This window comes from Emys orbicularis, chromosome 11 (assembly GCF_028017835.1).
Source record: "Emys orbicularis isolate rEmyOrb1 chromosome 11, rEmyOrb1.hap1, whole genome shotgun sequence".
Classification (NCBI taxonomy): domain Eukaryota; kingdom Metazoa; phylum Chordata; order Testudines; family Emydidae; genus Emys; species Emys orbicularis.
The window spans coordinates 44,150,758-44,163,609 of record NC_088693.1 but is presented as its reverse complement, the minus strand read 5'-3'; the positions used below and the strand labels follow the sequence as shown (position 1 = coordinate 44,163,609).

At 40.3% G+C, this 12,852-nt stretch overlaps 1 protein-coding gene across 4 annotated transcripts in view; it reads right to left on the bottom strand.

Moving 5' to 3' along the window:
- The window catches only part of OSBPL6 (oxysterol binding protein like 6), a 95,433-nt gene that overhangs the window by 64,282 nt on the left and 18,299 nt on the right, over window positions 1-12,852 (bottom strand). For all 4 annotated transcript variants that reach the window (XM_065413172.1, XM_065413173.1, XM_065413175.1 and 1 more), the window contains exons 2-3: window positions 6,817-6,912; window positions 2,107-2,229 (exon numbers count right to left, since the gene is read on the bottom strand). In XM_065413172.1, coding sequence (XP_065269244.1) covers window positions 2,107-2,229; window positions 6,817-6,912 — 219 coding nt within the window. The remainder of the gene's footprint in view (window positions 1-2,106; window positions 2,230-6,816; window positions 6,913-12,852) is intronic.

Genomic DNA, 12,852 nt, shown 5'->3' with positions numbered 1-12,852 from the left:
ACTCTGGGATCTGGACTTTCTCACCTTTGTGCTATCTCCCATTTATAACGCCAAGGGGCAGCCCGGCTCACCTCATTACACCAAACTAGGTCACAACTAGATTGGAACAGGAGAGCTGAGCCTGATTCCATTTAAGGAGCCAGTTACCCTGTTATATATATAACGTGGTGTGAAGGAGCCTAAATTAGTGCATATTGAAGTAGGAGGTGCCTTGCTTTATGATATACATTCTTACACGTCCCATTAGTTGTTTTTCTTGATAAACTCTTCTCTTCTGGTCCCTCAGCATGTGAGTTACACCAACATAAACTCCCTTACTTTCAGTAGGTCAAATTCAGGATGATGTGTCAGCACTTAAATACTATGTTTATAGGCACTATTGGGGCGGGGGGGAAACCTAAGGTGAACAGGTGTTCAGGATTCAAAGGGACAGATGTGTGGAAGTTACATTTTGGTAACCACAAATGAGACTAAGTCAGTGCAATATATAGTGGGTGGGGAGGAGGAGAAAAATATTACTTACACCCACCATTTTAGACTCACCTATGAATACGGCCCACACTGCTTAGCAAAAACATGGTTAATGCTCTTCCAGAAAAAGCTGTGCATAAAAGCAGGCCTTTCTGTTTCTTTCAGCAACATGTATTTTGTACTGGAAAATTACTCTAAGTCAAAGAGAGGCGGGTCAGTCCTTACAGCACACGGCTTGTTGCTCAAACAAAAAGATGGTAATTGTTTTGACAAAAATATAGTGACCTAAATCCAGTAACAGCAATTTTGGAGCTAATAAAATTAAATACGGGCAGCAATGTCTCCAAACTAATTAAAGGAAAGAATGGATTTTGGGCGGGTGGCCTTGCTGTTGTGCATTCATAGTTCCATCTCACAGCTGAACCCAGTCACCAGCCCAGCAAGCAAAAACACCAGAGGGTGGAGTGGGCAGGCAATCGGTGCAACAAAGCGAAGGAACTAGCAGGAGATTTTTTTTATTTCTCAGTGATAAGAGAACAGCCAAATGAAGCATAAGTTATAGTGCAAACAAACTACTCATGGTGAACTCAGAGTAAAAGTTCATTGTAAGTGAAGTAGGATGAAAAACTCGAATTGTTACAATGCACGATAATGTGCCAACTGCAATGTTAGCAATAGTGAGCCCTCTGCTCAAATCCTATCCTCTCTGTTACAACTGAGTAATTAGGCTGGCTCCTGTGGTGGGAGGCCATGGAGTGGAAGCAGCCATGCCTCAGAGCTGCTTACTCCAGCCTAAGGGCTTGTCTTCACTACGGGGGCAAATCGACCTAAGTTATGCTACTTCAGCTACTTCACTGCGCTATGTCGACGGGAGACGCTCTCCCGTCGACTTCCCTTATTCTTCTCAGATTGCTGGAGTACAGGGTCAACCGGAGAGTGCTCTGCTGTCGGTTTAGAGGGTCTTCACTAGACCCGCTAAATCGATCCCTGCTGCATCGATTGCAGCAGCGTCAGTCTCCCCATAGTGAAGACCAGCCCTAAGAGACAGAGTCGGCTCCACAGTCCTAGCACTCCTATGCCCCTTTGGGTCTTGGTTCCTCCCTGCCCAGCATGTGCACACTCCTCATGTGGCCTCCCCAAACCATACCCCACCTGCACACCAATTGTTTCATGTGGGGCCAACTACACCTGCAGAGGAGGGGGTAGGGTTTGCCTCATAATCAACTTCAGTGAAAAGATTTCACTGCTATACAGAAATGTCCTTACTCTGACTGTAAAGGTGAGACTAGCCATACCAGGCAGACATCTATACCAAACTAGTGCCCAAATGCTGCACGGTGTGTGGAATAAGTTTGTCTCTCTTTCCCATGATTGTGCTGCAAATTCAGGGTTAAGCTGTGTTAAGCCTTCTTTGGTGCAGGTCAGATGATCACATGATCCTTTCTCAGCCAAGAGGTAGCCTTGCAAGAGTGATTTTTATCATCAAAGTCTCATGCCCAGTAACTGAACAGTAGAGTGTCACATGCTCCTGTCTCAACCAATTTGATTATTTAACAATGCATGGGCTTAACAAACCAAAGATTTAAACACACACAATTAACTGATATTAACTAGCTCCTCCCAAAAGACATTTACCTTGTGCCAGCCTTTTAAAGGCCATTTTCTTTTCTTCAGCATGAAACCTTCATGTTTGTCTGGTTTCTGGACATTAGTCTGGCCTATTTTCAGCCCCTCTATGATTTCCCAGCTGTCAGGTTCCTGGTGGAAAAGTATAAAAATAATATTTTAAATTTATAATATATATATGATGCAAAACTGTTCATATTACGTGACCCAGAGTTTCAAGTGCTCAGAACACAAAACTGCTCAGCACCCATTTAGACACCAAAATAAGTGGGCAGATTTTCAGAAGTAGGAACTACTGGGTTCTGAGCACTTTTGGAAATCTGGCGCTAGCTAACTACACTGAAGCTGTGCTCTTTTAAAAATCTGGCGCTATAAGCAGCCAAGAACTTTGGGTTGCAGATTCATACCTGTGTATGGCAGGACTGTGTGTTAAGAGAAGAAATGGCATTTCATACTTATTAATTGTATATTAATCGGGTAAAGTCTGGCAGGGGTAAGCGTACAGTGGGCACACACCAACAAATTTGCAAGCAGAAGGGGAAATGCAAGATGGCAGCTGACTGTCCCAACTCTGACCATCTATTAAAACTGTAGACATTGTTCCACACACCCTCCCTAACAGGAAATGTAGAAGGGCTTAGCAGATATGGTGAAGGAGTCAGGGGCATAGTCTTCATGTTAGAATATTTATACTTCCTGACTCACCAGTGGTCTCTACTTACAACCTGGTATTATTCCTTCTCTTAGAAACAATGGATTGTGTGAAGAACTGTACAAGGCACTCTCATAGCCAAGTTATGGGTACATATTAACACTATGTTTGCATAGAATAGATCAAACCAGTGGTCCATCCAGTCCAGTATCCTCCCTCCGACAATGGCCAAGGCCAAAAGTCTCCAGAAAAAGGTACAAGAAACTCCAAAAGTGGGCAAATTATAGAATAACTTGACCCTAGAGGACATTCTTCCTATCCCGTCAGTTATTGGCCTGAAGCATGAGAGTTTACATCCCTTCCAAATTTTATGATCTTTAAAAGTCCTCTCTACTGTAACTGTGGATGGTCTCTGTTTTTTATAGAAATGTTTAATCATTTTTTGAATCATACTAAGTGCTTGACCTCAGTGGTATCTTGTGGTACAGAGTTCCGGAGGCTAATTGTGCTTTAGGAAAATGTATTTCCTTTTACAGTTTCTGCCATTCAGCTTCATTGCATTATGAGAAATTTAAATACACCTCTACCCCGATATAACGCTGTCCTCGGGAGCCAAAAAATCTTACCGCGTTGTAGGTGAAACCGAGTTATATCGAACTTGCTTTGATCCGCCGGAGCGTGCAGCCCCACCCCCCTGGAGCGCTGCTTTACCATGTTATATCCGAATTCGTGTTATATCGGGTCACATTATATCGGGGTAGAGGTGTAGTAGTGTCCAATTTACTTTCTCCACATGATTGACTATTCTGTATAACTCCATTACGTCCCCTATAATTCGTGTGCCCATGTGAGGGCTCTTTAGTCCACTTTCTCCACACTTAGCAACCATCAGGAATTACAACTTATATGACTCAAGCCAAAATTATGGCTTAATATGTTGAAGGGGAAGAAGACCACAACGAAAGTATAAGATGCCTATACAAAACAGTTTTGCCCTTATTTATACCCCTTTGCTGCCACTCTGGTCAACAAAAGTCTGCTCCAGTTTAAAAAGCTACTTGTTCCTGCATAATAATGTGCTCACCAATACTATTTCTCATGGCTCCACACCAGTGTTTCTCAACTGGTATGTTGCAACCTCTGGAGGGACAAAAAAGGCAATTGGGGGGTTGGGAGACACTGAAAAATGTATTACAACTTGAAGCAAAGAAAACCCCACTCTCATCCTCCCCCTCCCACCCCACCCCTGGACACCCTCAACCTTCAAGGTTGAGTATTCAGTCTACCTCTTGAAACACACACAAAAAATTATATTAGATAAGCTTATTTTTACCACAGATGCTTACTTTCATAGTAACCATAAGGGGATCACAAAAATTTTTGATTTGAGAAAGGGGTCGCTAGAAACACGTCTAAACAATAAAGTAATAACTACATCAAATGCCCATGCAAGTGCATAGACAATTTAGTGTTGTCTCCAGAAACCATAACTCACATTTTCCCAGTGTTCTCTCTTCTTGCCTGTAAGAAGTTTTGAAGAGCACCAGGTTTATTTTGACTTCACCTTATTTTAATATGATTATTCCTTTCTCCCTGGTGTAGAAGAGCTTATTACATGTGCAAAAGGTCTTCCCTAATAAGAAATACTAACACTTGAGGGGGGAAATTTAAACTAATTAGCCCCATGAGGTAAGTACAGAATCTCTCTATATATCTTTATGTCTACTGATCCCCACCTCATTGATTTCTCCTTTACAAGCTTAGCTGCAGGGAAAAGTCTTTGATCTGCAAGGTGGCACTGGCATTAAATACTTTTCAACAAGAACTCATACATATATTTATTTAAACAAATGGTCAGAGACTGGCAAATAAAAAGGGTCAGTGCAGTGCAGCTATCTGCTTTGTGCTTCACCAACACCATAATCTGATCCTAAAGCCATCTTGACTCAGTGAGAGTCACGCCAGTGTACGTGTGATTCTCCAATGATGTACAGTCAGCATAGGGATTCTTCCATCACTCCCCCTTTCTGCTGCCAGAAGAACAAGACAAAGGGGCATGGGCTGATCAAAAGGTGATATGGGGAAAATGGGAAATGACTGCCTATGAAAGAGTACTGTGGAAAGGGATCTGAGGGTCATATTGGACCACATGCTAAATATGAGTCAACAGTGTAACACTGTTGCAAAAAAAAAAAAAAAAAAAAAAAAAGCGACCATCATTCTGGGATGTATTAGCAGGAGTGTTGTAAGCAAGACACGAGAAGTAATTCTTCGGCTCTACTCTGTGCTGATTAGGCCTCAGCTGGAGCATTGTGTCCAGTTCTGGGCACCGCATTTCAAGAAAGATGTGGACAAATTGGAGAAAGTCCAGAGAAGAGCAACAAAAATGATTAAAGGTCCAGAAAACATGACCTATGAAGGAAGATTGAAAAAAATGGGTTTGTTTAGTCTGGAAAAGAGAAGACTGAGAGGGGACATGATAACAGTTTTCAAGTACATAAAAGGTTGTTACAAGGAGGAGGGAGAAAAATTGTTCTTGTTAACCTCTGAGGATAGGACAAGCAGCAATGGGCTTAAATTGCAGCAAGGGTGGTTTAGGTTGGACATTAGGAAAAACTTCCTAACTGTCAGGATGGTTAAGCACTGGAATAAATTGCCTAGGGAGGTTGTGGAATCTCCATCATTGGAGATTTTTAAGAGCAGGTTAGACAAATACCTGTCAGGGATGGTCTAGATAATACTCAGTCCTGTCATGAGTGCAGGGGCCTGGACTAGATGACCTCTCGAGGTGCCTTCAAGTCCTATGATTCTATGATATGGCTGGGACACTTTATCTAACATTGATTCCCAGCTGCATTTTTGGTCCCATGAGAGTGTCACCATAAGTTACATAATGGACCAGCCCTGCACAGAGCAGCAGCAGGATACAAGGAATGCACAGGTGAGCTTTATGCAAATAGTTGCATATGATAAAAAAATATATTTTTAAAAAAACCTAGCAAATTCCATTTTAAAATTAAAAAAACATTAAGATTGGAAAGTGAAGCATTCCAAAGTCAGGAAATGGCAAAGATAAGATTGCCTGTGCAACCTTAACTCTTTTCCTATGTGCAGATGATCTTTAATAACATGGTCACATCACTACTCTCCACGACACCCCTGCCTTTTCAGTGCAGTTTAAAAAAATAGCTGTTTTGTATGGAATTAATATGTATTGTTTGTTAAGAGGAGAATTTGTGCCAGGTACTTTACATAATAACATAACAGAAGATATGGTTCCAGCCATAAGAATCTTATAATCACTGAACTTTGTGCAGGCAGATCTCTGCATGGACCCTGTTGACTTCCAGGAAGCTCAAGTTTCAGGCCTAAATGGATGAAACACAAGATGCACTAGGAGACCCCACCTCTCAGTTTTTCCCTTTTACCCACATACACACTCTCAGTACCCCTGTGCTTTGCCAACTACCCATCCAGATGAGAAGTTCTGCATATGGCTCTTTCCAGAACCCAACAATACTGCTCCAAAGTCAACCAGAGAGGTCTGTGGCAAATCAACCCAAATAAGGTTCTCCCTTCCCTGGGACTGAGTGTGCTGTCTCCACAGCTATCTTAGTCCCTGCTGCCCTGGAAAACGTGGATTCAGAATGAGTCTCTTATCCCCCCATTGTTATGACATTAATCTACCACCAGACTACAAGCTTCCTTATACTTAAAGCAACTCTTCCCCAAATTGCCCATGTCTCTCTCTTTCACCCCACTGAAAGAGAGATCTAAGCATCCTGCGTTTTCATTAATAACATGCTTCTTCTAGGTGCTTCAGGACATTATACGGATTCAAATCTTTCATTTTGCTAGTATAAACCCTATTAAAAACTTTCTTCTCTGACAGCTAAAGGTATGCTTTACTCTAGTCTCATTTGGGGAACCAGAAGCTGTAGGACTGGAACTGCATCATAATTGACAGCCCACCCACAAAAGCTGCCACAACAAAGTTACTAGTTAAAGCATTTATTTAAAAAACATGCAAAGCAGGCACATAGAGATCATCCCATTCCCACACTGACCTTAGACAGAGAGACAGACTCAGTTTCGAGCAACTGTTTGCTTACAGATGGGTCTGCACTTCCAAAAGAAATATTTCGCTCCAATACATGAGCACTCTAAAATAAGAATAAAGAAAACACATTGTTCAGTCACAAAACATGTCTGTTGAAAAAACACATTAAATTATGAACAATGGAGGATTACACAGTTTACAGTAAACATATGGCACAGTGCCCTGACTGGCTAAAATAAGTACCAAATGCTTGCATGCATAACAGCAAAACATGATTTTTCTGTCTTTCTGAGTAATCCATTTCTGTATTACAATTCCTGTGCATGTTTTTTTCTTTCAGTGTAACCATGCAGTTTTCTCTGAAATGCTCTCAAGAAGGAATTAAATATTACTGATTTCTAAACGAGATGCAGTTTTACCCAGCAATGACTAGAAAATGGTTAAGTGCCAGGAGAGGAAAGATGATGCCTCAGCTGGCTCTCATTTATAGAGACTTCAAAGTGGAATACATGTTCTTGACTACATGTATTGCATTTTCCGACCAATGGATGAGAAAATTGAGCTGGAAACTTTTACTAATACGTTTAGCACTTCAGTAACACTCCACACCTCTAAGGCTCTGTATACATGTGAACTATCTGGTCCTCACAGCAACCTTGTGGGGTAAGTATTATCATCCCCTACAAAACAAAACAAATGTCACAAATATCACATTTTGCCCAACGTTTTTGAAAAGCAAAACGTTTAGCAATTCTGTCAAACTTTTTTCTGTTTTCCAGCAAAGATTAAAGCCTATATTTGCAGGTAAAAAGCACTTTTTTCCCTCGGAGGCTCGGAGAGAAAAGCCAATTTTTGCCTGCAGCAAATGTGTTTAGACTTGTGATTTGTTCTAGGGTGGGATTTTACCATTTCTGTCCATATAAATTGGTAGGAATACCACGAGAACATGACAGTACTGACTTTTTTGCATAAAATGTTCTATTCTTGTTTCTACCATGTATAAGTAGTCACCTCTCATTTACACGTGAAAAAACTACTACTACAAGGGAATGCTGCAAGAGGGGAAAGCATCTAGGAAAGATTGCCTCCAAACTAAAACAAGAGTTACATTTTGTTCCGTTAAATTTGTTTACACCCATTGAAGGTTCAGATTCCATGGACATAAATGAGGGCAAAAGCTGTCAGGGAATAGAAAAATACATACAGCAAGATCAAACATAAACATAACTAGAAGCTTTAGTACAATGAAATTTTTATTCACATAACCTTGTGTTCACAATGATCACAACCAAAAAAAAGTACACACAGATGTTCATATAAACCCACTCAAAACTCTTCCTCCAAAACATCTATGAATATGTAACGTATTAAATAAATGACTTTTAAAAAAAAAAATCCAAAAATAGGAGAAAGAGTATGTATTGGAATAGGACCATCTTTGGTCATAAGAGTACAGAAAGGGGGTAGGAGTCTCTGTAGTTTCTTTGGAATCCTGAAAGAGAAGAGATCATATTTTCAGGTATATCCTGTTTATCTTAGTCTTCAGTCCTATTGTGAACACAATAAGAAAAGTCTCCCAGTTCCTCTTCCAGCTGAACAATACCGGTACCTTTAGCGATTCCATTTGCACTCACATTTATTGCCATATTTTTATTGACAGGCTGGCCTGACATCTTTTAGATCCCTGGCCCTCTTCCCTCACCAACAGATGTGGGAGCAGTCTTGCCTTTTATGGCAGGGTTGCAGACTCTATCCACAATTGCAACACAGCTGAAGAGAGAAGTATGTGGTGAAATCTCTGTATCTGCTTTCCCCCAACACATGGGGCTCACACTGCTGGATTTGTGTGCAGATAGCTCCTGGCATAGCAACGATTTTTGTTCTTGCCTTTACATTTCTATTTTAAGTGTATTTACATTTTTAAATCAAAGTTGGTACATTTATTTAAATCAAAGTTCTACTTAAATGCATGTAATCCCCACTATCTGGACTCTTATTTAGCATGTGATATTTCATGGTGGGGCAAATTTGGATTATGAACTCCTGGATTACATTGGGCTAGATCCTCCATTGTGCCAGGGCAGCACTAAGTCAATTGGGGAGGGGTTGCAGAGGTAGCTTTTAGCAAGGGTGATCTGGGTGCACCCATTTTTGCCCGGCCATCCCCTTATGTAGGGCCAAGAGTGAGGAATATAGGGGTTGCTATGGTTACCTTACACCTCCTGGGAGTGGCTTAATGAAGCTAAGATTGGATTCACTGAAAAACTGGCATAAACTTTGAACTGTGGAAACACCAGTGAAAACTAGTATAATGAAAATTACATTGTAAATAGGGTGACCAGATGTCCCAATTTTATAGGGACAGTCCCGATATTCAGGACTTTTTCTTATATATGTGCCTATTACCCTTCACCCCCTGTCCCAATTTTTCACATTTGCTATCTGGTCACCCTAACTGTAAAGGTACTTTTTAATGACTTAAAAACTTTTCTGTCTCCAGCCCACTAATTTATTCATTTACTTGAAATAACAGATCATTAGAAACTTGGAAATTAAATCCAATCCGTCCCCATCATTTTTACATTTCTCTCACATGCACACAGTGACTTGTTATTGTATGAGAGCTGGGTCACAGCATGAATTTTTATTTATTTTAGGGGGCACTGAAGCCTTATGTTTTAGAGAAATAAACAAAAGAATTATATGGTTTGTATAAACCATTACAAAAAAAACCATTCTGTGTCTTACTAAACTTGATAGAATCCACTTAAAAACTATTAAAAGAAACAAGAAATTTACTTGAATTAAAGGATGGTCATTTGACTCTTTTCTGGTTTGTTCACATCCATGACACATGAGAAAGGTGGCTTGGCTCTTCTTGTTCTTCAGCAATTGATGTGGCAAAGGAGAATGGAACTTCATCTAAAGTTTTCTGAACTCTAATGATAAAGTTACTTCTCCTTAAACAGAGACCACTTCATTCTGGAGATGCCATACTTATCTATAGCACAATAGTCCAGTCCAACTCCCATTAAAGTAAAAGGAAGGACTCCTACTCACTTCCGTGGGAATTTGATCAGGCCCAAAGACAGTACAGTATGCTCAAAAGAACACCGGTTTAGAACTGCCATTATACAGCATTGCTGTCATGTACAGCCTGGCATTCAGTTTATAGAGAAATAGATTCAGATTTGGTATGTATTTCTGATCAGTGGTTATGAAGTTTAGTTTAAAGTATCCACTATGCTATACCAAATTCTTGCATACTGTGTTACTAGAAGCACAACACTGTTCTTTATTTATAATTTAATTTTTTTTTTTACATGCCAAATTCCTATCTAGAAATTTATCCATCCCCCATCATCATAGTATCCCTGTGCCTCACAAAAAATATTGAATGTCTTCTTATAATACCCCTTTGACATTAAGGACTACCCTTCCCAATTTCCAAATGGGAAACTGAGTCCCCAAAGATTAAGTGACTTGCCCATGGTCACACATGGAGTCTGTGGCAGTTAAACATAAGTCAGATTTCCTAAGTCCCAGTCTAAGTCTTAAGCACAAGATCACCTTTCCCCCTCTTTACTACCTGGGTTCTCAATTTTTTTCACAGTGTGGGTCAGATCTTGATAGAGAGATTGTCTCATGGACCTCCACTCTTGTCTTTTACAATTGTATAGACCATCCTCCCATCCATTCAGAATAGCACAGACTACCTCCATTTCCACTTGCAATCACAAAACATCCCTGTGGCAATTCATCACATGAAAAAAATAATAGTTAATGTATTTTCATCTGCTCATGTCATTTAGCAGCTAGAAATGAGGAAGAGATGCAGCATCATGTGACAGCCACCTCTCCGGGGACCACCAGCAAGAACTCTGCAGATGGGAAACTTCTGCTTTACGACATATAGTCCAATCCCAGTGCTCAAACTGAGCTACCAATCTGGGACAAACATTTGTGCATTGTACTTGTAATGCTGGTTCAATGAAAAATCCCCACATCACATGTTGAGTAAACTCATGTGCTCACAGGAGGTTAGCACCTTAGAGTTACAAACTCCAGTAAAGAACCCTAATGAAAAATCTGAAATTGTTGAGATTCCGTACACTTATACATGACATCAGATTTAAAACAACAAACCATAAAACATGGGTCCAATCATTTAAGGAGGTAGCAACTGTCTTTCTTGACTATAATAATCAAGATGATTTTCCTACTTTCTTAACTGCCAGTTTTGTTTGGCAGGCAAGAATCCTTCCATTTTGAGATGGAACGTTGCCCACCACAGATGTTCAGAAGGGCTCATTTGGAACAGCCAATGTAGTAGGATGTTGCATAACTGCAATTTCATTTTTGTACAATATTTAGAATGGAGAAACCCAGCAGAACTTTGGCTGCCAGATTTCCAGCAACACTTTCCATGATGTGTTTTTAATTCAAATGATTCTTTTGCAGCCCTCATCTTTATAGATCCACTTGGGTTGAGTGGCACGTGTATTAGCCAGTAACACTCTAATGAAGACTAATTTATTTGATTATTTGTTTGGAAACAAGAAAATTGACTCTTTTCAAACAAAATTACCATCTTTAGGTTATTTCAGAAACTGTCCTATACATCTCTTCTTTACGGTTATTTTCTGTCATGACTATTATATCCTGACACAAAACAACTACCTCTACTTTGCAATGTGTTGCTGGGATAAAGTCCATGGGGCCATTATTTAATATGGAATGCTTTTCATTAAGGGAAAACATGTTTGTGTGTTATGCTTCCTCAAAATTACAGCTAGAAATTATGCAGATTGTCTGACAGCCTGAAAGACAGATATTCATAGATTCATAGATTCTAGGACTGGAAGGGACCTCGAGAGGTCATCGAGTCCAGTCCCCTGCCCGCATGGCAGGACCAAATACTGTCTAGACCATCCCTGATAGACATTTATCTAACCTACTCTTAAATATCTCCAGAGATGGAGATTCCACAACCTCCCTAGGCAATCTATTCCAGTGTTTAACCACCCTGACAGTTAGGAACTTTTTCCTAATGTCCAACCTAGACCTCCCTTGCTGCAGTTTAAACCCATTGCTTCTTGTTCTATCCTTAGAGGCTAAGGTGAACAAGTTTTCTCCCTCCTCCTTATGACACCCTTTTAAATACCTGAAAACTGCTATCATGTTCCCTCTCAGTCTTCTCTTTTCCAAACTAAACAAACCCAATTCTTTCAGCCTTCCTTCATAGGTCATGTTCTCAAGACCTTTAATCATTCTTGTTGCTCTTCTCTGGACCCTTTCCAATTTCTCCACATCCTTCTTGAAATGCGGTGCCCAGAACTGGACACAATCCTCCAGCTGAGGCCTAACCAGAGCAGAGTAGAGCGGAAGAATGACTTCTCGTGTCTTGCTCATAACACACCTGTTAATACATCCCAGAATCATGTTTGCTTTTTTTGCAACAGCATCACACTGTTGACTCATATTTAGCTTGTGGTCCACTATAACCCCTAGATCCCTTTCTGCCGTTCTCCTTCCTAGACAGTCTCTTCCCATTCTGTATGTGTGAAACTGATTTTTTCTTCCTAAGTGGAGCACTTTGCATTTGTCTTTGTTAAACTTCATCCTTGACAATATAATTTTATTTATTTATTTATTTGCTATCACTCTGGCCCTAAATGTTATTAAATTTTGGATTTAAATATTAAAAATACAGACAGTTAGAGGAATAGATAGCAACAATAAACTAAAAAGTAAGGTGAAGAATGAGGAAGGAAGAGGCCAAACAAGACAAGGGATCAACACAGTCATCGGAATTTGAACCAACAGCATTTGTACAACCAAAAAAAAAATAAGTAATCTGTGTTTCTAGGAGCATCAATTTGCCTGGGACCCTCATCCCCACCTTATCCTGAGGGTGTGAGAAGAAGAATTAATCTCTCCATCATTCAGTCTTGGACTTCCTCTCACACCACAGAACTTCTCTCAGTTAACTTGAAGTTCTAGGGTGAAATCCTGGCCCTGTAGAAGTCAGTGGCAAGATGGG